Raw genomic sequence first — 25,428 nt, 5'->3', positions numbered from 1 at the left:
CTAATTTATATGTGAATCACCAGGGGATCTTTGAGCTGGAGGCATATCAGATGTTGATGGCATCAATGAGGAAGACTGTTGTCCCATCCTCGTTGCCTGTAGTTCATCACGCATTTGAGCTATTATCTGATTTTGGTCTTCTATAAGTTTATGCAAACTATTATACTTCTCTTCAAACTTTGCTTCAATTTCCTTCTTCCATTCTGGTGATTGGGATGATGGAACATTTGTTGTTTTTCCCACAGTTCCTGTTTGAGAGAAGGCAGAAGAGGCAGCACTACCTAAACCATAAACTCGACTTCCTTGCCATCCTCCTGCTGCAGTAATGAACAATTGATCCTCATTAATAGTTCCTCCATCTCCTTCCACATGATCTGATCCCACATTTTGGCTTGAATGTTGTTCTTTTAGCTTCAAATAATTTTCCTAGAAAATCACAGAATAACAGTTCAATTTGAATACTAAAGTAAGGAAAAATGCTAATACCTACAAGATATGACAATTATAATACCTGCAAGATATCACATTTACAATACTTACAAGATATGATAATAGAAAAATGAATCACACAACTTAGAATCACCTAGATATCATAATCATACTTGCAACTGAAAATCAATAAAACAACTCAAAATCAATCACACAACTGAGAATCATAAACAAATTCCTTGTGAGAATCACCTAGATATCAGAATCATACTTGCAACTGAAAATCAATCACACAACTCAAAATCAATCAACAACTCAAAAAAATCACACAACTGAGAATCATAAACAATTTTCTTGGGATAATCACCTAAATATCAGAATTATACTTGCAACTGAAAATCAATCACACAACTCAAAATCAATCACACAACTCAAAATCAATCAACAACTCAAAATCAATCACGCAACTGAGAATCATAAACAATTTCCAAGTGATAATCACCTAGATTTCAGAATCATACTTGCAACTGAAAATCAATCACACAACTCAAAATCAATCAACAACTCAAAATCAATCACACAATTGAGAATCATAAACAATTTCTTTGTGAGAATCACCTACATATCAAAATCATAATTGCAATTGAAAATCAATCACACAACTGAAAATCAATCAACAACTGAGAATCATATACAATTTCCTTGTGAGAATCACCTACATATCATAATCATACTTGCAATTGAAAATCAATAACACAATTCAATATCAATCAAAAACTCAAAATCAATCACACAACTAAAAATAAATCACATAGACATCAAAATCATACTTGCAAGATATTACTTAGAAAGTCAACTTGTTTATATAGAAACTTACATAAACAATTTCAGCTCATTTATCAACAAATTTATTGCGATCACTCTTCTTTGTATGGGTGTGGAGAAACAACTCAGCTGCTGTTGGAGGAACTTTGTCTGTGTTAGCATTTTGTATACGTCTAGCATGCTCCTCATGTGTTATGGACCCACCTGTATGTGTAGAAGGACCAGCTCCTTCACCTCCCTTCTCTGTTAGGCGGTTCTTTGAGTACTTCATTGACTTTGCTACATACTCTGGAGTACTCCAATCTAAATTCCATTTATCCTAAACTTCAATTGATATATAAGCACTCTTCTTTTGTTTCTTCTTTTCATTTTTCAGAAAGTCTTTGTATCGGGTAGCTACTTTTTTATTCCATGCCTTCCTCACTATTGCAGCACTTCCTTCATCCCAGTGAAATTCTTTCTGTAAATTAATTTAAAAGACACATATATAATACAACATATATTATAAGACATTTTATCTTTGTTAGAATGCATAATATATTGCGTACCTCAAACTCTCTGAAATAAAAATCTTTTGTGGATTGTTGGATATTCTTCCAGGAAGAACCCTCCTCGACATTGTAATTTTGAAAAATCTTTATGCAGGCACCAGATGTCTTCTCAGAAGGCATAAGACTGTAATAGTTTAATAATACGAGCATAATTTATAAATATTCAATATAATTATTTGTAAATAATTAAACAAAATGAAAACTGATAATAAATATATCAAATACAATGATAAGTAATGTTATACATTATACTTACTTTCCGCTTGCATGCACATAACAGTAGGTCCTAGTAGCATATGATGAGGACGTATACGAGTGATCTCCCATTCCCGATGCAGATCGACTAGCACTCGATTCAGGAACAGAACCTGAAGAATTTGGTGCAGTGGGGGCAACTGGAGCAAGTGGAGGGGCTGTAGGGGCTGAGTATGATACAGGGGTTGTTGGAGTTAGTGCAGGGGCTCTAAAGTCAACTGAAGAAGGTGCAGTGGCTATAGTGCCGCGACCACGAACAATTTCTGGATCACCTCGGCCTCGGCCTCTACCTGTACCCGTCAAAACACCACGATCAGCATTACGTGCATCTTCTTTACCTCTACCCCTGGCCATATCTGCACAAAAAAACACCACGATCACTCTATCTGCACAAAAGGAGATTAGTATGTTGTAAAATTAAAAATAATTAACAATAATAAAAAAGATAAATAGAGCAAAAAAGTTTACTATTGACTCGCAGTTGTCGAAGCTGATCAAAAATAACCTTTCTGGTTATCAACAATTTACAACTGCAGATAGTGGTGAAAGGATCGAATCCACATGGAATTGAAGACTTACCTATTTTCCTTATCAAGACCAATAAAATAAACTGCAAAAGAAGAAAACTGAAAACGAGATAAACTGAAACGAGATAAAACTGAAACGAGATAAAACTGAAAACGAGATAAACTGAAACGAGATAAAACTGAAAGAGAAATAAACGGAAAGCAAAATAAACTAAAACGAGATAAAACTAAAACCAACTAAACTGTAAGTAAAATGGGAGGGTTTTGAGATTGATTTAATTAATCTAAAACTGAAAGCAATAAAAATAAGGCAAATAATAAAAATAAAGAGAAATAAATAATAAGAAAGATCTAGTTGAAGAATTGGATCCACTTTAGTTGTTGGGATTGATCATTGACACTTAGTTTCCTTTGAGTTGATTCAATAGATTAGTTATGGAGATGGAAGACGCTTCTCACCACCATTATCTCTCCTTATGATTAAACCAATTAGGGAACGTCCTCTAATTAATTACTAATTAACAAATTGCCAAGGAACGTCCTTGGGCCTTAGGCATCAAAACAATTGTCAATTGCATTAAGAAATAGAGAGATCCAATCCTAGCTACCCAAACGTATGGAGATAACGCTAGATCGTACAATTTCCTTGGGTTTTATCCCAAGTGTTCTTATGTAAGAATAATCTAAGCAATTACGGACTTAAATCATCCAAACTAACATATTATTACTTTGCAATCAAGAATCAACGTAGATCTAAACAACAAAGCAATATTGAAATCAAGCATGAAATTGCATAAATATTGAACAACCAAAAGTTAAACAATGTTTGATCAAGTCTCCCAATCCATAAAACAACCAAAGTATCACCTAATCTTCAACTAGAATAAAAGGTTTCAGCCTCTCATGGCTGAAACAAAAATAAAAATAAAAGAAAAGAAGAAAGGTAGAAGAAGAGATGTAAATTCGTAGGTGCCTCCCAAGGGGAGCTTAAGGGCCATGTAGAGGCTTCTTATGTGGCTTTTTATAGTTGAAAAGTGTTGCCCTAGGTCATACTTACTGCTCAAGAGGTATTTTCTGCCCAAGATGTGTCTGAAAAGGAAAGAATCGCGCTTTTCGGCTTCAGAAGGAAGGCTGCGCGAAAATGCACTGCGAAAGGAAGTTGGTGCGCGCGGTTTGGTCTCAAAAAGGGAAGGAGGCGCAGATTATGCTTCCTAAATAAGTTTAGATGCTGACCTTGCTTCCTAATTAGTGTAGAGGCTGCCTAAGGTGCTGCCCATGTGCAACTTGCTGCCCAAGTTGTTGCAGAAAAGGAAGGTGGCGCGCAGATGGCTCTCAGAAGAGGAAAGCGCGCAGATTGTTTCTGAATAGGAAGGATGCACGAATTTTGATCTTCAAAGGGGAAGATATGCTTGTCCATACATTCCTTTTTAGGTGGAGCCTCTTTTGAAATTTGAATATTGAATGCAGAAGAGGAAGAGCATCTCTTTGAGATCTTGCTGCCTAAATAGGAAGACATGACTGCTGCAGTGTGTGCACATCTTTGAATAAGGAAAGAAAGATCTGCGATTTGAATTTCAAATAATCTTCTGACTGAGCTTTCCTTGTTTGCTTTTGCTTCTGCACTTTCTTCATTTGAAAACTTTCCTTTTCTGAAAACTTTCCTTATTTGGAAACTTTCCTTTTTTGGCACTTTCCATATTTGGCACTTTTTAGCAGTTTTAAGAGCAGTTTTAAGAGCATTTTCTCCAGATTGTCTCTTTACACCTAATATATGCAAAACATAATTAAAACCACAAAATTAAGTAGAAAAGATGTAAATAAACATTAAGAACATAATGATAAAATGGACTAAAATATGCTCTATCAAATACCCCCACACCTAGCTTTTTGCTTGTCCTCAAGCAAATAAACATAGTCAAACAAGCTTTCTTTGCTACTTGATCCTTATTTCCACTTAAGCTCTTACTCTAGACACCTATTTTGAATCATTGCAGTGAAGAATATATGCATGCAGATTACTCACCTTCTTTCCTTGTTTCCCTTTACTTACCATGGTTAGGATTTATTTTCCTCGAGAGAGACCATACATGCACATTTATTTGTTCAGATAAGACTTTTTCTAGCTTTCAGAGTGACTTGCCCTTACCTTGAAGTACTTTATTCAGGTTTTTTGCACTTTAGATCTTGCTTGAAGAAGTCACCAACCTTTTAACGTGAAGGTACATATTTGTGATACCCACCCCCAGTTACTCAGTTGGTCACCTTTCCAAGTGGCTACTAGCTCTGTTCTTAGTCTTTTGACCATTGGAACAGTTTTTGATTTGTGCTTTTGAGGTCTTTGCCTTTGCTGAATTTTCTTTCTCTCAATGATTTGGGCAAATCAACACCAATTGCTAAATCAAGTTCATTCACACAACTTTTAATTTTTTTTTCTCATCAATTGAGGGTCATCAATATATTTTTCACCATTAGCAAGCTCAAAGATTCAATTCAAAAGGCAATTCTCAAACATGAACACAACTCACTGCAATTGATTCAACATAAGTTTAAAGAGTCATAACATCAATGGGGTCATGGAAAGAAAAGCTCATCCAACATAGTTCACATGATGAGTAAAGCATCTCAAAAACGGAAACAAAATAAAAAATAAACAAAAAACTGTGGCTATCTGTGTGTGTTATTGAAAGCAAAACGAAAAATTGAAAATCACACTGAAAAATGAAAATAAAAATTCAAACTGAAAATCAAAGCAAAAATTTAAAAATTCAGAAATATGCACCCCCACACCTAAATCATGCATTGTCCTCAATGTGTAAAAAACATAAAAGAACAAAGGAAACTGAGTACTCCCCTGGGTGTAGTGTGCATGGTGTGATCCTCTTGATCAAGGCTCAAGTAATTGGAGAGGGGAAGAGAGTCCCAACTGCATTGAGTAGAAAGTGTAGCACTCCTTTTGATTTAGTCATAGCCCATCCTATTTTTTCCATGTACTCATGAAGTAACATGATTAGCTTCTCCTCTTTCAGATGAGGTGTGCCTCTAGCCCTTATGTGTGCATTTTTGAGATGATTGGGAAGAACTTTGAACTCCAATTCATGTTTCTCTATAGCTAGCTGCAATTTAATACTGAATTCAGGCAAAACAAACTCTACCTTATCCGGTGGTTTGGGCAGGCATTGATCTGCATGCTCCTTTGGTTTGGGCCATTGGACTACCATTTGTTCCTCCTGGGCATGGTGTAACGACCCGAAAATCGGACCGCTACCGGCGCTAGGATCCAGATCGGCTTAAGGCCGCCGGGACCCGTAGCAAGCCTGACATATAACCTGTAAACCTGTATAATCCTATACATGATCAACAACATACATAAAAATTTAAAACTTTTCCTTCAAATATCCAACTCAACCTGAACATACATGTACATAGTCATAATCATAATCGTGATCTCTCTGTGGGATCTCATCAATGCCCCAGCGGGCGATACAACATGAGATGAGTTGGTTTTCATGAACATTATAAAACATTTTTGATCATGTAATAAAAGGGATACCTCATACACAATGTCAAGCACAATATCTAATCCTCAATATCATTACATGACTGAAACTGTACTTTTACATAACATTAATACATTTATCATTACGAAATGCTCCTCAGCCAGAACTCACACTTAGAGAACTTGGCATACAAGCCATGTTCCCTCAAAGTCTGCAAGACCAACCGCAGATGATGGGCATGCTCCTCTGCATTCCTGGAATACACCAAGATATCATCTATGAAGACAATAACAAAGTGATCCAGGTATTGGCTAAACACTCTGTTCATGAGATCCATGAATACTGCAGGGGCGTTGGTTAACCCGAACGGCATCACAAGGAACTCAAAATGCCCATATCTAGTCCTGAAAGCTGTCTTTGGCACATCTCCATCCCTTATTCTTAGCTGATGGTACCCCGATCTTAGATCTATTTTGGAGAAACAACCCGCTCCTGCTAGCTGGTCGAATAGATCATCGATCCTTGGCAGAGGGTACCTATTCTTGGTAGTGACTTTGTTCAACTGCCTGTAGTCGATACAAAGTCTGAGGGACCCATCCTTCTTTTTCACAAATAAGACCGGAGCACCCCAAGGTGAGGTACTCTGTCGGATGAAGCCCTTTTCTACCAGCTCTTGCAACTGCTCTTTCAATTCCTTCAACTCGGCTGGGGCCATCCTGTAGGGAGGGATAGAGATCGGCCTAGTTCCAGGCACCAACTCTATCTCGAACTCTATCTCCCTAGCAGGTGGTAAACCTGGAAGCTCATCAAGAAAGACATCCTGAAACTCTCTGACAACTGGCACTGAGGCTGGCTCCCTGACCTGACTGACTAGCTCTCTCACATGAGCCAAATACCCCTGACATCCCCTCCTAAGCAACCTACGAGCCTGAAGGGCTGATATCAGACCTCTAGGTGTACCCCTCTTGTCTCCTCTGAAGACGACCTCTGACCCATCCTGATCTCTGAACTTGACTACCTTGTCTCTGCAGTCCAAGGTAGCACCATGGGTAGATAGCCAATCCATCCCTAGAATGACGTCAAAGTCTGTCAAATCTAGAACCACAAGGTCGGCGGAGAGGCATCTTCCCTCAACAAAAACTGGACTGTACTGGCAGACTGACACTGCCACTGACGGGTCACACTTGGGTCCACTGACCCATAGGGGACACTCTAACCCAGGGACTATCAGACCCAACCTCTCAACGGCTCTCGGAGCAATAAATGAATGAGATGCACCCGGGTCCATTAATGCATACACATCAGAACACCCAATGACGAGATTACCTGACACCACGGTGTTGGATGTGTTAGCCTCCTGCTGAGTCATGGTGAAGATCCTGGCTAGAGCTGATGGACCTTCACCTCGGGAACCAGAAGAAGAGGCTGCCCCTCTCCCTCTACCTCTGCCACTGCCCTGAGTTGTGGCTGGAGCTGCTGGCTGTGCCACACTACCAGAAGCTGTCTGCTGGGGCTGGCCCATAAAAGGCGCTCTAGGACACTCCCGAGCTATGTGTCCCTCCTGTCCACATCTGAAACATGTATTAGTCCCAGTTCGACACACTCCCCTGTGTGGTCTTCCACATCTCTGGCATTCTGTACCATCTGAGCCTGAGCTCGAGCCACTGCCAAATCCCAGACCGGATTTCAACTTGTTCCAAAACTTATTCTTCTTCGGCTTCTTGGTGGTGTTATCCCAGCTCTTCTTACTTGAGCTCTGAGAAGAGAAACCTGGTCCTCCTCTGCCTGGGGTCTTAACCCCTGAAGACTGGGTCACTGACTGCTTCACTGACCCCTCAACTATAGCACTCGCCTCCATCCTTCGAGCCATATCCACCACAGTGTGGAAACTTTCTCTCTCAGCTGACTGAATCAACGAGGAGTACCTAGAATGCAGCTTCATAACATATCTCTTGGCTTTCTTCGTATCTGTATCTAGAGCTTGCCCTGAAAAAGGCAATAGCTCCAAGAATTTATCCGTGAACTCCTCTACACCCATGTGCTCTGACTGCCTCAGTTGCTCAAACTCAATCATCTTCAGTTCTCTGGAACTGTCTGGAAAAGCCCATCCAGCGAACTCATTCGCAAATTCCTCCCATGTCATGCCGTCTAGTCTCGGGTCCACATAACACTTGAACCATTCCCGTGCCTTCTTGCACTTTAAAGTGAACCCTGCCATCTGAATGGCCCTGCTGTCATCCGCCCCTAGCTCATCAGTTATTGTCTTCACTACTCTCAGATACTCAAAGGGGTCATCCCCTGACTTGTATTTGGGAGCATCCAGCTTAAGGTAATCTGTCATCTTTACTTTGCTCCCACCAGCTGAGCTAGGTCTAGGAGGTTGAGTAACTGGGCTGCTGGTTCTGTAGGTGGTGGAGGTGCAGCATTCCCCGAGGTGGGGTTTGCCGGGTTTGGATAGAAGGGTGAGGGTGGATAAGCTGGGTACTGTGTATAAGGTGGATAGAAAGGTGGATAAGGCATGTAGGTAGGGTAGGAGTTAAAGCTGGAGTAATCCGATGTACCTCCCATCGGATACCCTGAACCCTGTGGGAAGGGTGGATAATGGGGTGGAAAACCATACCCCGAGGCTTGAACGCCTCCCTGTGACTCCCCTGTCCCTTCTTCCTCCATGCTCACATCCAGGTTCCCATCCCTCCTCTGCTCCTCTTCCATAACCTCCCTCACATCTGCCGAACTTCCTCCTCTATCAGTCCCCCTTCTACTAGCATCAAAAGACCTTCTAGGGTCCCTTGACACTCTTTCTCTGTTGGCTCTACAAGACATTGCCCTAGGCAATGTAGGAGGACGGGCGCTCGTGCCCTCATCCTCAGGTGGCACTCCAGTCAATCGTGCAGATCGACGAGTTCCTCTCATCCTGTTTTCTGAAAAACAGTACACATCATACAAACATTAGCATCATATGGTTCATGTGGGCACACATGAACCCTCATCACATATACATCATTCATATCATAGCATCAATGCACATGTATATAATCATGGCATTTCACATCATCATACAAGACAGGACTCCACATCCTATCCTAGTGGACATGATCTTCCTATTGTGCTTGACCTTCTAGAACATCTATGAGCCCGACACTCTAGGTCCGATCCTATGAACCTAGGGCTCTGATACCATTCTGTAACGACCTGAAAATCGGACCGCTACCGGCGCTAGGATCCAGATCGGCTTAAGGCCGCCGGGACCCGTAGCAAGCCTGACATATAACCTGTAAACCTGTATAATCCCATACATGATCAACAACATACATAAAAATTTAAAACTTTTCCTTCAAACATCCAACTCAACCTGAACATACATGTACATAGTCATAATCATAATCGTGATCCCTCTGTGGGATCTCATCAATGCCCCAGCGGGTCATGAACATTATAAAACATTTTTGATCATGTAATAAAAGGGATACCTCATACACAATGTCAAGCACAATATCTAATCCTCAATATCATTACATGACTGAAACTGTACTTTTACATAACATTAATACATTTATCATGTCCACACTATCTATTACATAAATCAGACTTCATTACTCTTGTAAACCTCTTGGTCTACCATGTACCTGCAATCCTGGGGAAATGGGAGAGGGGTGAGCTACTAGAGCCCAGTGAGCAGAATAATAAAAACATTTAAATCACATGGATCATGGAATGCATCACATCACAGCTAATCACATCAAGGATGAATTTGTCACCAATAGCCCTCTACATGGTCCAACTGTGCCAGAACGTAGAATGGGTCCTGGTCTTTCCCTTACATATCATAACATAACAGTGTCCAACTGTGCCAGAATGTAGAATGGGTCCTGGTCTTTCTCTTACATATCATAACATAACATTGTCCAACTGTGCCAGAACGTAGAATGGGTCCTGGTCTTTCCCTTACATAGTGCCAGCGAACGTAGAATGGGTCCCACTGGTCTTACATTCCATACCGTACATATCACATCGTCATATCATAGATCGAGGGCTATGGATCATCCAACATTCATCCACATCAACATTTAACATATGCAATGCAACATATTCGTGAATTCTAATGCAAGCAACCTAATTCATCACATGGCATTCATGATGCATGAAGCATGCTAAAAAGTACATTATTAGCTTTAAAACATAATAGGTTATTCCACTCACCTCTGGGTAGCTCTGACCAGACACTGGGGCAACAGACTCACAGCTGGGGTCCTCGGTTCCTCGGGTCCGAACCTACACAGGTGGACTCAAATGAGGGACCAAACATACATGAACATAACTCTAAACTATTCCCCAAAAACCCCCTAAAACATCATGGAATAATCATAGAAAAACATGCAAGAAAGGGCTGGACAGGGCACTTTCGGCGGCAGGTTCGGCGGCCGAAAGTCCCTCCAGAGCCGAAAGTCAGGCAGGTTCGGCGACACCTTCGGTGGCCGAAACTCCCAGACAGAGGCGAAACTCATGCATGTTCGGCGGCACCTTCGGCGGCCGAAAGTCCCAGACAGAGACGAAAGTCTCCTTTCGGGGGCAACTTCGGCAGCCGAAAGGCCTGCCTCCCCAGCCATGTTCGGCGGCCGAAAGTTCCTTCGGCTGCCGAACCTGGTTTCTGCCAAAGGGCAGAAACTTGGCTCCTTGAAGCACATTTGCCTCCAATCTCATCCAAACATGCATAAACCTATTCTACAACATTCCCAAACATACACAAGCAAACATACAAGTTCCTAGGGGCATCAAACCATCAAAAACCCCCAACTACAACACACAAACAACTCACATTGTTCAAAATCACACCAAAAACCCATAAACATAACTATGACCTAAACATGCATTCTACCCTCATGAACTTCATAAAACTTACTTAAAACATACTATAAGCTAGAGATCGACTCTTACCTCTTGAAGATCGAGAGTAGAGGCGACCAAACTTGGAGTTGGAAGAGATTCGAGTTCTTGAACCTCAAAGCTCCAAAACTTTGCTCAAAAGCTCAAATCTTCAAAACGAAGTTAAAACAAGTGAAAAACTTGAAAGATCTAGAGGAAAAACATCAAAGATCGGTGAGGGGCGGCGGAAAGCTCACCTTGGCCGAAAATGGGGAAAAGCTCGCCCGTTTTCGGCTAAGGGACCCTTTTATAGTGGCTGGCCAGGCCACGTTCGGGGGCCGAATGTGCCTCCGCATGCATGCCATGTTCGGCGGCCGAACTTGAGGTTCGGCGGCCGAACCTGGACTTCCCTCACTTATGCTTTCGGGGGCCTAAAGGCGCTCCCGAAGGCATGCATGTTCGGCGGCCGAACCTGAGTTTTCCTCAAAGGTTGTTTTAATGCAAAAACTCATTTCCATTTTACTTAAAACCGTGAAATACCTTAAAACATTTTATGAAAACATGTTTCTACCCTACTAGAGGCTTCCGACATCCGAGATTCCACCGGACGATAGGAATTCCGATACCGGAGTCTAGCTGGGTATTACACATGGACTGTTTGCATTGGAAGGATGAAAGGAGTTTCAGTTTCCTCCTTCTGCATAGGACCTAACTGAGGTGGAAGACTGATTTGTGTTGGAAGCTGAAAGGACGCGCCTGAGAGGATTTCAGGTACTCCTTCTTGTGCAAGATTGATCTGCAATGGAAGAATGAAAGGAGTTTCATGCGATGGAAGCTGAAGAGGTGCAACTAGAAGAGTTGCAGGACTGTCCTGCGGTCCAAGCTGAGGTGGTTCAGTTGGAGTTCCTTCTGACTGCGCAAGATTGATCTGAAGAGGTGTGATTGGCTCTCCTTTGTTCTGTGCGTGTTCGCAGTCCACCTGTTGGATGTAACAGTTAGTTTCTTTCAGTTCTGGCTCTTTTTGGCTCTCTTCCCTGCAAGAATCATTGTTTAGTATATCATCTTGATTTGTATAAAAAATATCTTTGCTCAAATAATCAATTATATCTAAATCAACAACAGGTTCTGTTTGATCAGTTTATTTGGACAAACAGTATTCTGGTTGTGTTTCTTCAGCAGCTTGTTCTTGAACTTGTGAACTTTCATCATCATCCCATACATCTTGACGCTCTTCCTCTCTTCTTAACATGATCGCATTTAATGAGGTGGCCATTTGATCCATCTGCTGTTGCATCATTTGCAAAGTCTTTGCCAACTCACTAATGGCGGGGTCTGAACTTGGAGGTGCTGGTTGGGCTTGGTATCCTTGATAGTCCTGGTAGTCATTAGCCTCAGCGTAGCCATAGTTCGGTTGGCCTCCCCAATATGGATTGTATGTGTCATGGTAGGGGTCATGTCTTGGCTGTTCATAGTATCCTCCATATGCATGAACTGGTTGGTCATTGAATCCTCCAAATGTATGCATTGGTTGGTCATCCTCATAAAGTGTAGGACATCGGGAAGTTAGGTGTCCCACATATCCACAGATCATACAGGGCTTTGGTGGCTGGGGCGCTTGAATCTGTTGCACTATGTCTATGGCAAGATCTTTTATAACAGATGTGAGTTGAGAATAGAGAATAGATGTACTTACCTCATCCATGATTTAGATCTGCGATGGTGACTTCTTCAGAGGCTGATTCGGTGGTGCTATCTCTCTTTTTTTTTTTTTTTTTTTTTGGTCCTGAAAGAAAAACAAATGAGTTAAATCAATTTCCCGGCAACGGCGCCAATTTTTGACTCGCGGTTGTTGAAGCCGGTCAAAAATAACCTTTCTGGTTATCAACAATTTACAACTGCAGATAGTGGTGAAAGGATCGACTCCATAGGGAATTGAAGACTTACCTATTTTCCTTATCAAGACCAATAAAATAAACTGCAAAAGAAGAAAACTGAAAACGAGATAAATTGAAATGAGATAAAACTGAAACGAGATAAAACTGAAAACGAGATAAACTGAAACGAGATAAAACTGAAATGAGATAAAACTGAAAGAGAAATAAACGGAAAGCAAAATAAACTAAAACGAGATAAAACTAAAACCAACTAAACTGTAAGTAAAATGGGGGGGTTTTGAGATTGATTTAATTAATCTAAAACTGAAAGCAATAAAAATAAGGCAAATAATAAAAATAAAGAGAAATAAATAATAAGAAAGATCTAGTTGAAGAATTGGATCCACTTTAGTTGTTGGGATTGATCATTGACACTTAGTTTCCTTTGAGTTGATTCAATAGATTAGTTATGGAGATGGAAGACGCTTCTCACCACCATTATCTCTCCTTATGATTAAACCAATTAGGGAACGTCCTCTAATTAATTACTAATTAACAAATTGCCAAGGAACGTCCTTGGGCCTTAGGCATCAAAACAATTGTCAATTGCATTAAGAAATAGAGAGATCCTATCCTAGCTACCCAAACGTATGGAGATAACGCTAGATCGTACAATTTCCTTGGGTTTTATCCCAAGTGTTCTTATGTAAGAATAATCTAAGCAATTACGGACTTAAATCATCCAAACTAACATATTATTACTTTGCAATCAAGAATCAACGTAGATCTAAACAACAAAGCAATATTGAAATCAAGCATGAAATTGCATAAATATTGAACAACCAAAAGTTAAACAATGTTTGATCAAGTCTCCCAATCCATAAAACAACCAAAGTATCACCTAATCTTCAACTAGAATAAAAGGTTTCAGCCTCTCATGGCTGAAACAAAAATAAAAATAAAAGAAAAGAAGAAAGGTAGAAGAAGAGATATAAATTCGTAGGTGCCTCCCAAGGGGAGCTTAAGGGCCATGTAGAGGCTTCTTATGTGGCTTTTTATAGTTGAAAAGTGTTGCCCTAGGTCATACTTACTGCCCAAGAGGTATTTTCTGCCCAAGATGTGTCTGAAAAGGAAAGAATCGCGCTTTTCGGCTTCAGAAGGAAGGCTGCGCGAAAATGCACTGCGAAAGGAAGTTGGTGCGCGCGGTTTGGTCTCAAAAAGGGAAGGAGGGGCAGATTATGCTTCCTAAATAAGTTTAGATGCTGACCTTGCTTCCTAATTAGTGTAGAGGCTGCCCAAGGTGCTGCCCATGTGCAACTTGCTGCCCAAGTTGTTGCAGAAAAGGAAGGTGGCGCGCAGATGGCTCTCAGAAGAGGAAAGCGCGCAGATTGTTTCTGAATAGGAAGGATGCACGAATTTTGATCTTCAAAGGGGAAGATATGCTTGTCCATACATTCCTTTTTAGGTGGAGCCTCTTTTGAAATTTGAATATTGAATGCAGAAGAGGAAGAGCATCTCTTTGAGATCTTGCTGCCTAAATAGGAAGACATGACTGCTGCAGTGTGTGCTCATCTTTGAACAAGGAAAGAAAGATCTGCGATTTGAATTTGAAATAATCTTCTGACTGAGCTTTCCTTGTTTGCTTTTGCTTCTGCACTTTCCTCATTTGAAAACTTTCCTTTTCTGAAAACTTTCCTTATTTGGAAACTTTCCTTTTTTGGCACTTTCCATATTTGGCACTTTTTAGCAGTTTTAAGAGCATTTTCTCCAGATTTTCTCTTTACACCTAATATCTGCAAAACATAATTAAAACCACAAAATTAAGTAGAAAAGATGTAAATAAACATCAAGAACATAATGATAAAACGGACTAAAATATGCTCTATCAACTGTACAGCTTAGAGTTGACTAATCTAAGTAATATTCGTCATTGTCTGAAGTTGAATAATGATATGTCTCTTCATCTTCTTCTTCTTCTTCAACTAATTCTGAAATAAACACTTCACCACCCGCTGGATCATTTAATGTCTCAGGTAATCCTTCCTCATTTAAGACTAAAGGCTGCAAAGTTACAGTATCTTCTTGAAATGCATCTATTGTGGACGCTGTCGCTGGTACAACAACATTTGGTAATTCAATCACTGCCCTGGCTTTAATTTTTATCACAGATTGCCAATCAGACCTTGCTCGTCTTAAAGAAGGATAAGGAATGTAATAAGCTTGTTGTGCCTGGCTAGCCAAAACAAATTGTAATACCCGGCTAGACTCCGGTATTGGAATTCCTACTGTCCGGTGGAATCTCGGATGTCGAAAGCCTCTAGTAGGGTAGAAACATGTTTTCATAAAATGTTTCAATGTATTTCATGGTTTTGAGTAAAAAGGAAATGAGTTTTTGTATGAAAATAATCTTGGAGGAAGACCCAAGTTCGGCCGCCGAACATGCATGCACTTTGGGAGTGCTTTAGGCCCCCGAAAGCATAAGTGAGGGAAGCCCAGGTTCGGCCGCCGAACCTTATGTTCGGCCGCCGAACATGGCATGCATGCGGAGGCACGTTCGGCTCCCGAATGTGGCTTGGCCAGCCACCTATAAAGGGGTCCCTTAGCCGAAAACGGGCGAGTTTTTCTCCCCACTTTCGGCCAAGGTGAGCTCTCCGCCGTCCCTCACCGATCTTGAGTTTCTTCCTTCAAATCTTTCACGATTTTCACTAGTTTTCACTTTGTTTTGAAGATTTTCAAGTATAAAGCAAGTTTTGGAGCTTTGAGGTTCAAGAAACTCAAATCTCTCCCATCTCCGAGCTAGGGTCGTTTTCCTCTCGATCTTCAAGAGGTAAGGGCCAATCTTGAGCTCACTTTATGTTTTAAACAAGTTATAAGTTGTTTCATGAAGTAGAAATGCATGTTTAGGTTGTTTTGAGTTTATGGGTTTAATGTGTGTTTTTGAGCAATGTGGGTATGTTTGTTGTGTTGTAGTTGGGGTTTAGGCTAGTTTGAGATCCCTATGAGCTTGCATGCTTGATTGTGTATGTTTGGGAGTGTTGTAGAATAGGTTTATGCATGTTTGAAAGGTTTGGGAGGCGTTTGTGCATGTTGGAGCTGAGTTTCTGCCACTTTAGAGAAACTCAGGTTCGGTCGCCGAAGGAACTTTCGGCCGCCGAACCCGCTTGTGAAAGCAGCCTTCGGCTGCCAAAGCCTGCCCCCGAAAGAGGACTTTCATCTCTGGAGGGCAGTTTTGGCCGCCGAAAGTGCCGCCGAACATGCATGAGTTTCGTCTCTGTCTGGGAGTTTTGGCCGCCGAAGGTGCTGCCGAACTTGCCTGACTTTCGGCTCTAGAGGGACTTTCGGCCACCGAACCTGCCGCCGAAAGTGCCCTGTGTAGCCTTCCTTTGCATGTATTCCATGAATGTTTTGAGGTGTTTTTAGGGGGTTTTTGGGGAGTATCCCAGAGTCATGTTCATGTATATTTTGGTCCCTCATTTGAGTCCACCTATGTAGGTTCGGACCCGAGGAACCGAGGACCTCAGCAGTGAGATCAGCTGTTTCCGTGTCTGTCAGAGCTAGCCAGAGGTGAGTGGAATAACTCTTATGCTTTAAAATAAATAAACCAGTTTTAGCATGATTCACGCATCATGAATGCCATGAGATATAATAGGGTGCTTGCATTAGAACTCACGAATATGTTGCATTGCATAATATGTTGATGATGCGGATGAGTGTTGAATGATCCTTTAGTCCTTATATGTCACGATATGATGATGATACGGTACGGAAGACCAGTGAGGCCCATTCTACGCCTCTGGCACCATGTAAGAGAAAGACCAGTGAGGCCCATTCTACGTCCCTGGCACAGTTGGAATGTTATGTTATGTTATGTTATGTAAGAGAAAGACCAGTGAGGCCCATTCTACGCCCCTGGCACAGTTGGACCATGTAAAGGACTATTGGTGACAACTTCATCCTTGATGTGATATGATTGTGATGTGATGTATTCCATATTACCATATGTTTTAAATGTTTTATTATTCTGCTCACTGGGCTTTATAGCTCACCCCTCTCCCTTAACCCCCAGGTTTGCAGGTACAGGGTAGACCAGGAGGTCAGCAAGAGTAATGAAGTCTTGGTTATGTAATAGATAGTGTGGACATGAATAATGTTGAGATGTTATGTTTAGTACAGTATAGAAATGTAATGTAATGATGTTCATGGATGATAGAGGTGTGCTTGACCATAGAATGTTGTTATCCCTTTTAATACATGATCTCAGATGTTTTATGATGTATATGTAAACCAACTCAACGCATGTTATGTCACCCATTGGGGCACTGATGAGATCCCAAAGAGGGGTCAATGTTTATAGTTATGTTTATGTTCAGTGCATGCACAGGTTGGGTTTGGTGTATAAGAGAATGTATGAAAGAAAAGTTTTAATTTTTATGTATTTTCTTGATCATGTATGGGATTAAACAGGTTTAACAGGTTTTATGTCAGGCTTGCTACGGGTTCTGGCGGCCTTAAGCCGACCTGGATCCTAGCGCCGGTAGCGGTCCGATTTTCGGGACGTTACACAAATGGCTCATACTTATGAAATCTCCTTCTTTGATTTACATCCACAATATTATACATTAAATGAATTTTCACTCCAACATTTGGGGTAGGATCAAACCATTCACAGTGGAATAGAACTGTCCGCTTCATAGGTAAAGCCGGGTATTCTACTTCAAGAACCTCTATCAACTTACCATAGTAATCACTTGATTGATCACTATAGTTCGTTCCTTTAATGCATACACCACAATTCACCATCATTCGATTAGCACTTCGTCCCTCAGTGTGAAATTTGTATCCATTTACATAGTATCCTGTGTAAACATTCACTGTATTTAGAGGTCCTTTGGCTAAATCTTGGATTAGAGGATTGTTCACTGTATTGGTTGGTTCATGTACCTATTACAAAAAGTGAACATATAAAATTACTTTTGATTCATTCACCAAATTCAGCGTATTATTGCAAGTATTATAAAGCTTACGTATGCTCTGAACCATGTGGGAAAGTTATTCTCCAATGTGATGTCTACCTCTCCATCGGTAATGTTAGGTGATATCCTCTGTAGTTCCTCAATATATAATCTTGCATTAGGAGAAATTATACAACTTTGGTTATTTTCATGAATATATATGCATTTTAGAAGACTATTAAATTTATAATTTGGCGGTGAATTTCACTTACTTGATAAATGGCGAAACTTCTTCACAATTTAGGAGGATATATAAATGAGCTGCATTTCTTTCATCCTTTGTCAATAACCTTTTCTTTGATTGACCTATGGGTCTACCCGGATATTTGAATATTGATAAATTTCCTTCAATCTCCTGATCTTCCACTACACCACCATCATCATTACGTGGAACCCGTCGATGTCTTGTAGAAACATGTGACTCAAAATAGTAAGCACAAAAAGAAGATGCCTCCTCTACCAAGTATGCATTAGCAATTGATCCTTCAACTTTGGCTTTATTTTTAATATTCTTCTTTAAAATTCCATTGTACCTGTATTACATAATTAATTATCATACAAATTAAGAATATTAAATAATTGATATTTTGATGAAGCAGCAGTGATTAATTATTACCGCTCATAAGGATACATCCAACGATATTGCACTGGACCCCCAATGCGAGCTTCATATGCAAGATGAACCGGAAGATGTTCCATCAAGTCGAAGAAACCCGGAGGAAATATTCGCTCCAATTTGCATAGTATAACCGGAATGTCCTCTTCAAGCTTTTGCATATCTTCCTCCCGTAAGATCGTACTCGTTAGTTGCTTAAAGAAAATACTTAGCTCGGTAATTGCTTCCCACACTCTCATTGGTAATAATTCACGAAAAGCAATAGGCAACAACCTTTGCATGAAAATATGACAATCATGACTTTTCATTCCAAATAATCTGTACTTGTTCATGTCGACACATCGAGCCATGTTAGACACATAACCATCAGGAAATCTGAGTCCCTTCATCCATTCACAAATAACTTGTTTTGCCGGTTTGTCCAATGCATATATTGCTTTTGGATACCTGCCAGTTTCTGCATTAACCTCCAACTCAGGCCGCCGACATATTTCCCTCATATCTTCTCTTGCTTTTGCATTATCTTTTGTTTTACCCTCTATATTCATAATGGTATTGAACAAGTTATTAAAAAAATTCTTTTCAATATGCATTACATCAAGGTTGTGTCTAATAAGCAAGGAACTCCAATAAGGTAAATCCCAGAATATGCTGCGTTTCCTCCATCCACATGTCTTACTAATAACAGCATTAACAACATCTGAACCTGGATCTGTCACTCTCATTAATCCCAGACTTTCTATCTCATGCAAAATTTCCTCTCCAGTCCTTACTAGAGGTGCATGTTCAGTTACAACTTTATTTTTTCTAAACCATGATTTATTCTTCCGCCATGGATGGTTATGGTTCAAAAATTTGCGATGATTGTCAAACCAACATTGTTTGCCACCTCTTGACAAAGTAAATGCATCAGTGTTATCCATACAATATGGGCATGCAAGCCTTCCTGCAGTGCTCCAACCAGAAAGCATGGCATAAGCAGGAAAGTCACTAATGGTCCATAGCAAAGCAACCCGCATGAGAAAATTTTGCTTCTTATCCACATCATATGTCTCAACCCCCATGTTCCATAATTGTTTTAGTTTTTCGATTAAGGGTTATAAGAATATATCAATTTTAAATTTAGGATTATTTGGGCCCGAAACTATAACAGTGAGAAACATATATTCTGACTTCATACACAGCCATGGCGGAAGATTATATGGTGTCAGAATGATGGGCCAAGATGAGTACTGTTGGCCAGATTGTCCAAATGGTTGGAATCCGTCAGTAGACAATCCAAGCATCACATTCCTTATCTCTGATCCAAATGATGGATAACATGCATTGAAGTGTTTCCATGCGGGAGAATCAGATGGATGATGCATGACCCCTTCCTCATATTCATGTTCAGCATGCCATCTCATATGGGGTGCTGTTGCGTCTGATGCATAAAGCCGTTGTAACCTTGGAGTGAGAGGAAAGTAATACATCTTCTTATATGGCTTATGAACAACTTGCTTTGTCAAGCTGTTTACCGTGCGTTTATATTTAGGAAGCTGGCAAAACTTGCATTCTTGTAACTCAGCGTCACCAGACCAATATATCATGCAATTATTTCAGCAACAATCAATCTTTTCCACTGGTAGACCCAAACCCTCAATTAACTTTTTCGTTTTGTAAAAATTATCAGGAAGCACATTATCTTCGGGTAGAACTTCTTTTAAAAACTCGACAATCTGATCAAAACATTTTACAGAGAAATGATGCTCCGATTTCATGTTCATCAAACGTGCCACAACAGACAGTTTTGTGTGCTTATTGCATCCTGGCCATAACACTTCACTTGCTGCTTGTAACATTTCATACAACCTTTGTGCCTCGGCATTAGGTGCCTCTTCCATGAATTCAATTTGAGGCGGTAAACCAAACCCTTCAAGTACCATTTCATGGTATCGGCCATTAGCCCTAGTTTGAAAATCGTTTTGCATGATAGTTTCAGACAATAGAACACTAGAGGTTCCTTGATCATCCCAACATTCACCATGTGCTATCCACCTGTAGTAATTAGGGACGAAACCATTTTTCATCAGATGATAACGTACATCGTCCACATAGAGGAACCTCCGATTCGAACACCTTCTCATACTACAAGGACATCTTATATTCATACCATCCATACATTCAGGATGAGTTGAAGCAAATTGTATGAACTCTTCTAAACCGTTTAAAAAATCAGTATTCAACAACCCATCCTTGAGCCTATTATACATCCATTGTCGATTGGCATTCATTTTCCTACACAAGATATATGTAGTAAAAATATATAAATTAAATTCATACAAATGGGAGGAGGAATTAAAGTAAATTGAGATCATTTTGATTATGATTTTAATTACAGTCAACCAGTCAAGTGTTGTTGTGCAAAATAGTAGCTCAGACTGCACTTGCAGCACGTGCTATTGTGCATAGTCCATTGGCTGCAAGTGCATTGCTGGGCAGCATGTGCACCTTGCTGCTAGGGAAAGGCTGAAAACCTTCAAAAAAATCTAGAGCCCAATGCATCCCATAAAACCAAAGAATATTTTACCAAAAGTTTTGTAAGTCCAATTAATATTAAATATTAAATAAGTCTAAGTTAATAATTTGCAAATATTATATTTAAGTCCAATAAATAAGTTTTTTTTTCTCTAATCATTTACTATACAAATGCTATTAATCAAATTAATCTGAATTTGTGTTTTTATATAAGTTAATAAAAAGGGTAACTTTTAAAAATATAATTTTAGACTTATTTGTGTTTTTATTTTATTTTTAGAGTAAATTAATTTTGAAAAAAATATATAATTTTTGTTTCATTAGATAAATCAAAGAGAAAAATGTTACACATTAATTTTTGCTTGTCTCTAGTGTAGTCTATCCGGATCAACTTCTGTAATATGTCTGGGCTTTTAGTGATTCATTATATATTCAATTTTTCATCTCCTTTTAACAAATGGCTAGTTGTTCGTCTTTTAACAAGTATTTCTTTCAAAGTTTTGACAAATTATCCGAATAGTAACACTTGTTAAAGTTCACTTGAATATGCCTGAAGATTACGGATACTTGGATTGTAATCTTTGCCTTTAGGTTTTACTTATCTATGTTCTATTGAGTAAACTAAATTGTTTATGAATGATTATCCTACTTGGAAAAGTGGATTGTTTGTTATTAGTGACAAGGGTTGCTGAACTAATGCAGTGTGGCTGTGAACTTGTGGAATTTTAAGCTGTGTATGCTTTCGGTATTTCTAATGTTATGAACATATGTATAGATCATTTCCCTTTCCAGTATTCTGTTGCTGCAGTTTGAGGGATGTGTTCTGGGATATGTTTGTGGGGTTTGAATCAGTCAATAATTAGTACAGAAAATTAATAAATGCATTACTATCTGGGTAAAGATGTATGAATTGTATAAAATATTGAAACCTATGAAAATTTATGTTATTTTTGGTGGAGGCATCACAAATTACTGTTCACATTACATTGTGGTAAACTGGTAATTCTGGTTCCAGGATTGGATAGTCTTCATCTCAAACTGCAGCAACAGAATATGCAACTTGTGATACATGATTATCTTCAAATGTCATTTCTATATTCTTTTTTTTTTGGGGGGGGGGGGTATCTAGGTTTATTTTATCCGCAAGTATGTGTTATTTGTTTCATTCAGGCAGCTTTGCTGTTGGTTTTTTTTTATTTCCTCTTTCCAGGAAGGGTAAAAGAGCACACAACTAGTTCAATGAAGCTTTAATAAATAATACTTGTTATCTTCAAAATGTAAACTTATTTGCTGTAGAATGTGTAAAGAATCCTAGTGACAGTTCAAAATGTAAACTTATTTAGAATTTCTTTTTGGAACCTGATCTTTGGCATTTGAGAATTTCTTTTTGGTACCTGTTTCAGGACTTGTTTGGGCTGGTTTGCTACTGAGCCTGAATGGTATGACATGAACAATGTGAATTTTGCACAAAGTGAGGCTTAGTCTGTCTCTCTATTTGTTCACTAACACTCACAATGTGAAGTAGACACGTACTTGATCAAAAGTACCAATCACAGAAAAGAAGCAAGCAATGTTTTTTAAGGTTGCAAGAGAATCTAACCGCTCACTTAGTTTAGCTACGAAAAAGCAAAGACAAGTTTCACAGATCTATATAGGACTAGTCACTTAAACCTCCTTCACCCGAAAATTTCCAAAATTGCATCCTAAGCTAAAACCCCACCGAACAAATAAAGAGGAGAAAATAAGAAATGAATCACACAATTAAAAAAGCTTGAGTTTAATTATTGACTAATTATTGACTTAAACTAATTATTGACTTAAACCAATCACCAGAACCCATTCCTGATATCAGCTGAGTTTAACCAATTTATCATGAACCTGATAGCATTATCAATACAACCAACATTAGCATTCTGCATAAGTTCCCAAAGCTAAAATGTTTTTACAGACTAATAAGCGCATAAATTATATTGTTAAGCAATTTTTCTTTCCTTTTCTGATCTATCAAACAGATGCTGAGCAATAAAATTTTTAACCAAATGAACCACAAATCATAAATAATAAAATAATTGGAAAGAGATTACAATTTCTATCAGAAGCAACTCAATTGCAGAGCTGAAAATTTTAATATCAGCATATAATTAGACTTCAACCAATTGAAAATGGAAACTAACTACCGATTTGTGAAATATAGCCATCTTTGACTATTCCATTCTCTTACACCAATCCCAATTCTACCTTTTTCCCTCAAACAACAAAAGAGAAATTCTCTCTCTCTCAAAAAACAAAACAAAACAAAACAAAAGGGTACTCCAGAAGAAATTCGCTCTATCAAATAATGAAATATAGAACACATCAAGAGCAATTGAACTGCAATACCCAGAAGAAAAATTTTGCATATCAAACAAGAAACTGTATTTCAATACTAAATTCCTTATATTGCAGACCAATCAGATAGATTGAAACTACTTCACTAATCATTACAGCACCCAGATCTTCTCAATATCTCTTACTAAAATCAGACTACTGAGTCCAACAATGAAGTGAAGAACACGTAAAATTTAGAAATCCACTCAATTATATCAAGGGGACCAAAAAACAAAACTAAAGAAGAAGAAAAGAAAATCTGGGTAAGTAAGACATACCAGAGAAAGAGTAGCAAAAGGTCGAGTAAGATCTTTTCAAGAAATGGACACTCAAAATCGTGGAAAAACAAAAGGTGTCGACAACAGTAGTTGAAGTGAAGGAAAAGAAAAGCCTGAAAAAAACAAATAAACAAAAAGAATAAAAGGTGGGTGTGGAAATATGGATTGCCATGGCCCCATCACCAACCTTCTACCCTTCCAAATACACTACACAACAAATATCAAAGGTATAAAATTATTAAATATGTATCATAAAAATTAATCAAAGAATTTTCTTTCTTTTTTTTATTTTTTCCCTTCAATCAAGACCTCAGCCACCAGGAAAGCCAGCAAAGGGATTGTGATATAAATGATAAATTAGAAAATCAAACCCACAACCAAGAAATTAAAAAGCTGAACCTCATTAAAAAAAATTTAAGGTTCATCGATTGTAGGCAAAAAAGAGACAGATAGGGTAACCAGACTCTCCTCTCACACAGGCTACCTTTCCTTCTTCACTTATTTTTCCTTTGAATTAGTTCTAAGTTCTAACAATGGTCTAATTTTTGCAAGCCAAAAAATAAAAAAGCAAGGAATTTGCTGATATAGATGCTAAAAAAATTATTTTATTTAAAAAAAAAGTATAAACGCTAAGGAAGTAAAATATAAAAAGCAAAATTTCCTCTCAAAACAGAAAGAAAAACACAGATACACGTAATGAACAATCACCCAGAAAAGGGAAGGGAAAATAAAATTTACTGTACCAGTAACACCCAATAATTTTAACAATAATTAGAATAAAACTCAGAAAAATAAATAAACAAAAACAAGATAACCAGATCAACGAGTAGTAAAAGATCTGGGTTGGAGGCAAAATCCTCATTGATTTTTACTCCCAAAAAGAGGGGGAGGGGGGGATAACAAACCAACCCAAAAAGAAACAAACCCGTGACAAAGATCTTCCTCCATGTGATCAAACACGCTCATTATATCCAAACAAAAGAAGTTTATGCATAAAAAAAAGTTAATATATAGAGCAAGAACACTAACACAGAGAAGCAGACACGTACTTGATCAAAAGTACCAGTCACAGAAAAGAAGCAAGCAATGTTTTTTAAGGTTGCAAGAGAATCTAACCGCTCACTTAGTTCAACTACAAAAAAGCAAAGACAAGTTTCACAGATCTATATAGGACTAGTCACTTAAACCTCCTTCACCCGAAAATTCCCAAAATTGCATCCTAAGCTAAAACCCCACCGAACAAACAAAGAGGGGGAAAATAAGAAATGAATCACACAATTAAAAAAGCTTGAAATAAATAAACAAATGAAAATTGAGGAGAAGCCATAAACAGATAATAGAGGAGAAACTGAAAAAAGCGAAGACAGAGACAAAAACTGAGCAAACCTGAAGAGAGTTCCAATCAAAGGAAATGTCGTCGACGCCAACTGGGGAGAGAGAAGGAGATGTCGCCGATGCCAACCGGGGAAAGGGAAGAGTTGTCTCCGACTGGGAAGTGGGAGATGTCACCACTGGAGAGAGAGAAGGAGATATCGGGAGAGAGAAGATTTATCATCGACTGGGTAGAGATAGGAGATGTCGCCGGTGCCGACTGGGCTGCCGGCACTCTTCAGTGAAGTGGGGGGAGAGAGGCGTTGACTGGGAATTATGGGAAGGGAATCGGGGGAGAGAGGTGCCGACGGAGAGAGGAAAGTGTGACTCTAGCAAAATGGAAAAATAAATGAGGGGATTAGGGTTAGTTTTGTTAGTATAGCTAATTAGGGATTAGGGATTAGGAATTAGGGATTAGGGATTAGGGATTAGGAATTAGAGATTAG

General features: G+C 39.2%; 1 protein-coding gene and 1 long non-coding RNA gene across 3 annotated transcripts; both read right to left on the bottom strand.

Moving 5' to 3' along the window:
* Positions 1-25,038, bottom strand: LOC110629235. Its single transcript, XM_043949348.1, has 8 exons — positions 24,998-25,038; positions 23,612-23,724; positions 2,062-2,416; positions 1,803-1,929; positions 1,600-1,714; positions 1,459-1,557; positions 1,125-1,144; positions 1-426 (listed from the first exon to the last, which is right to left on the bottom strand). The coding sequence occupies exons 3-8, from the start codon at positions 2,412-2,414 to the stop codon at positions 1-3; spliced, it is 1,140 nt and encodes a 379-aa protein (XP_043805283.1). The 5' UTR covers positions 2,415-2,416; positions 23,612-23,724; positions 24,998-25,038.
* LOC110629338 lies at positions 17,395-18,534 on the bottom strand. Of its 2 annotated transcripts, XR_002490192.2 has the most exons (3): positions 18,450-18,534; positions 17,846-18,366; positions 17,395-17,762 (listed from the first exon to the last, which is right to left on the bottom strand). It is a non-coding gene; the product is annotated as an uncharacterized LOC110629338 (long non-coding RNA). The 2 variants fall into 2 exon arrangements; XR_006348254.1 differs by having other exon boundaries at positions 17,846-18,524.
* Positions 25,039-25,428: the final 390 nt, after the last annotated feature.

This window comes from Manihot esculenta, chromosome 13, assembly GCF_001659605.2.
Source record: "Manihot esculenta cultivar AM560-2 chromosome 13, M.esculenta_v8, whole genome shotgun sequence".
NCBI lineage: Eukaryota > Viridiplantae > Streptophyta > Magnoliopsida > Malpighiales > Euphorbiaceae > Manihot > Manihot esculenta.
Note: the sequence above shows the minus strand (reverse complement) of the source record. Positions and strands in the feature narration are given on the sequence as shown.

Excerpts from the sequence above, each read along its gene's own strand:
- LOC110629235 (XM_043949348.1), bottom strand. The coding sequence starts at position 2,414 with ATGGCCAGGGGTAGAGGTAAAGAAGATGCACGTAATGCTGATCGTGGT. Across the intron at positions 1,715-1,802 it reads TTTATTTCAGAGAGTTTGAG|AAAGAATTTCACTGGGATGA; the intron begins GTACGCAATATA and ends ATTAATTTACAG. Across the intron at positions 427-1,124 it reads GTGATTCTCACAAGGAAATT|GAAAATTATTTGAAGCTAAA; the intron begins GTATATGATTCT and ends GTGATTTTCTAG.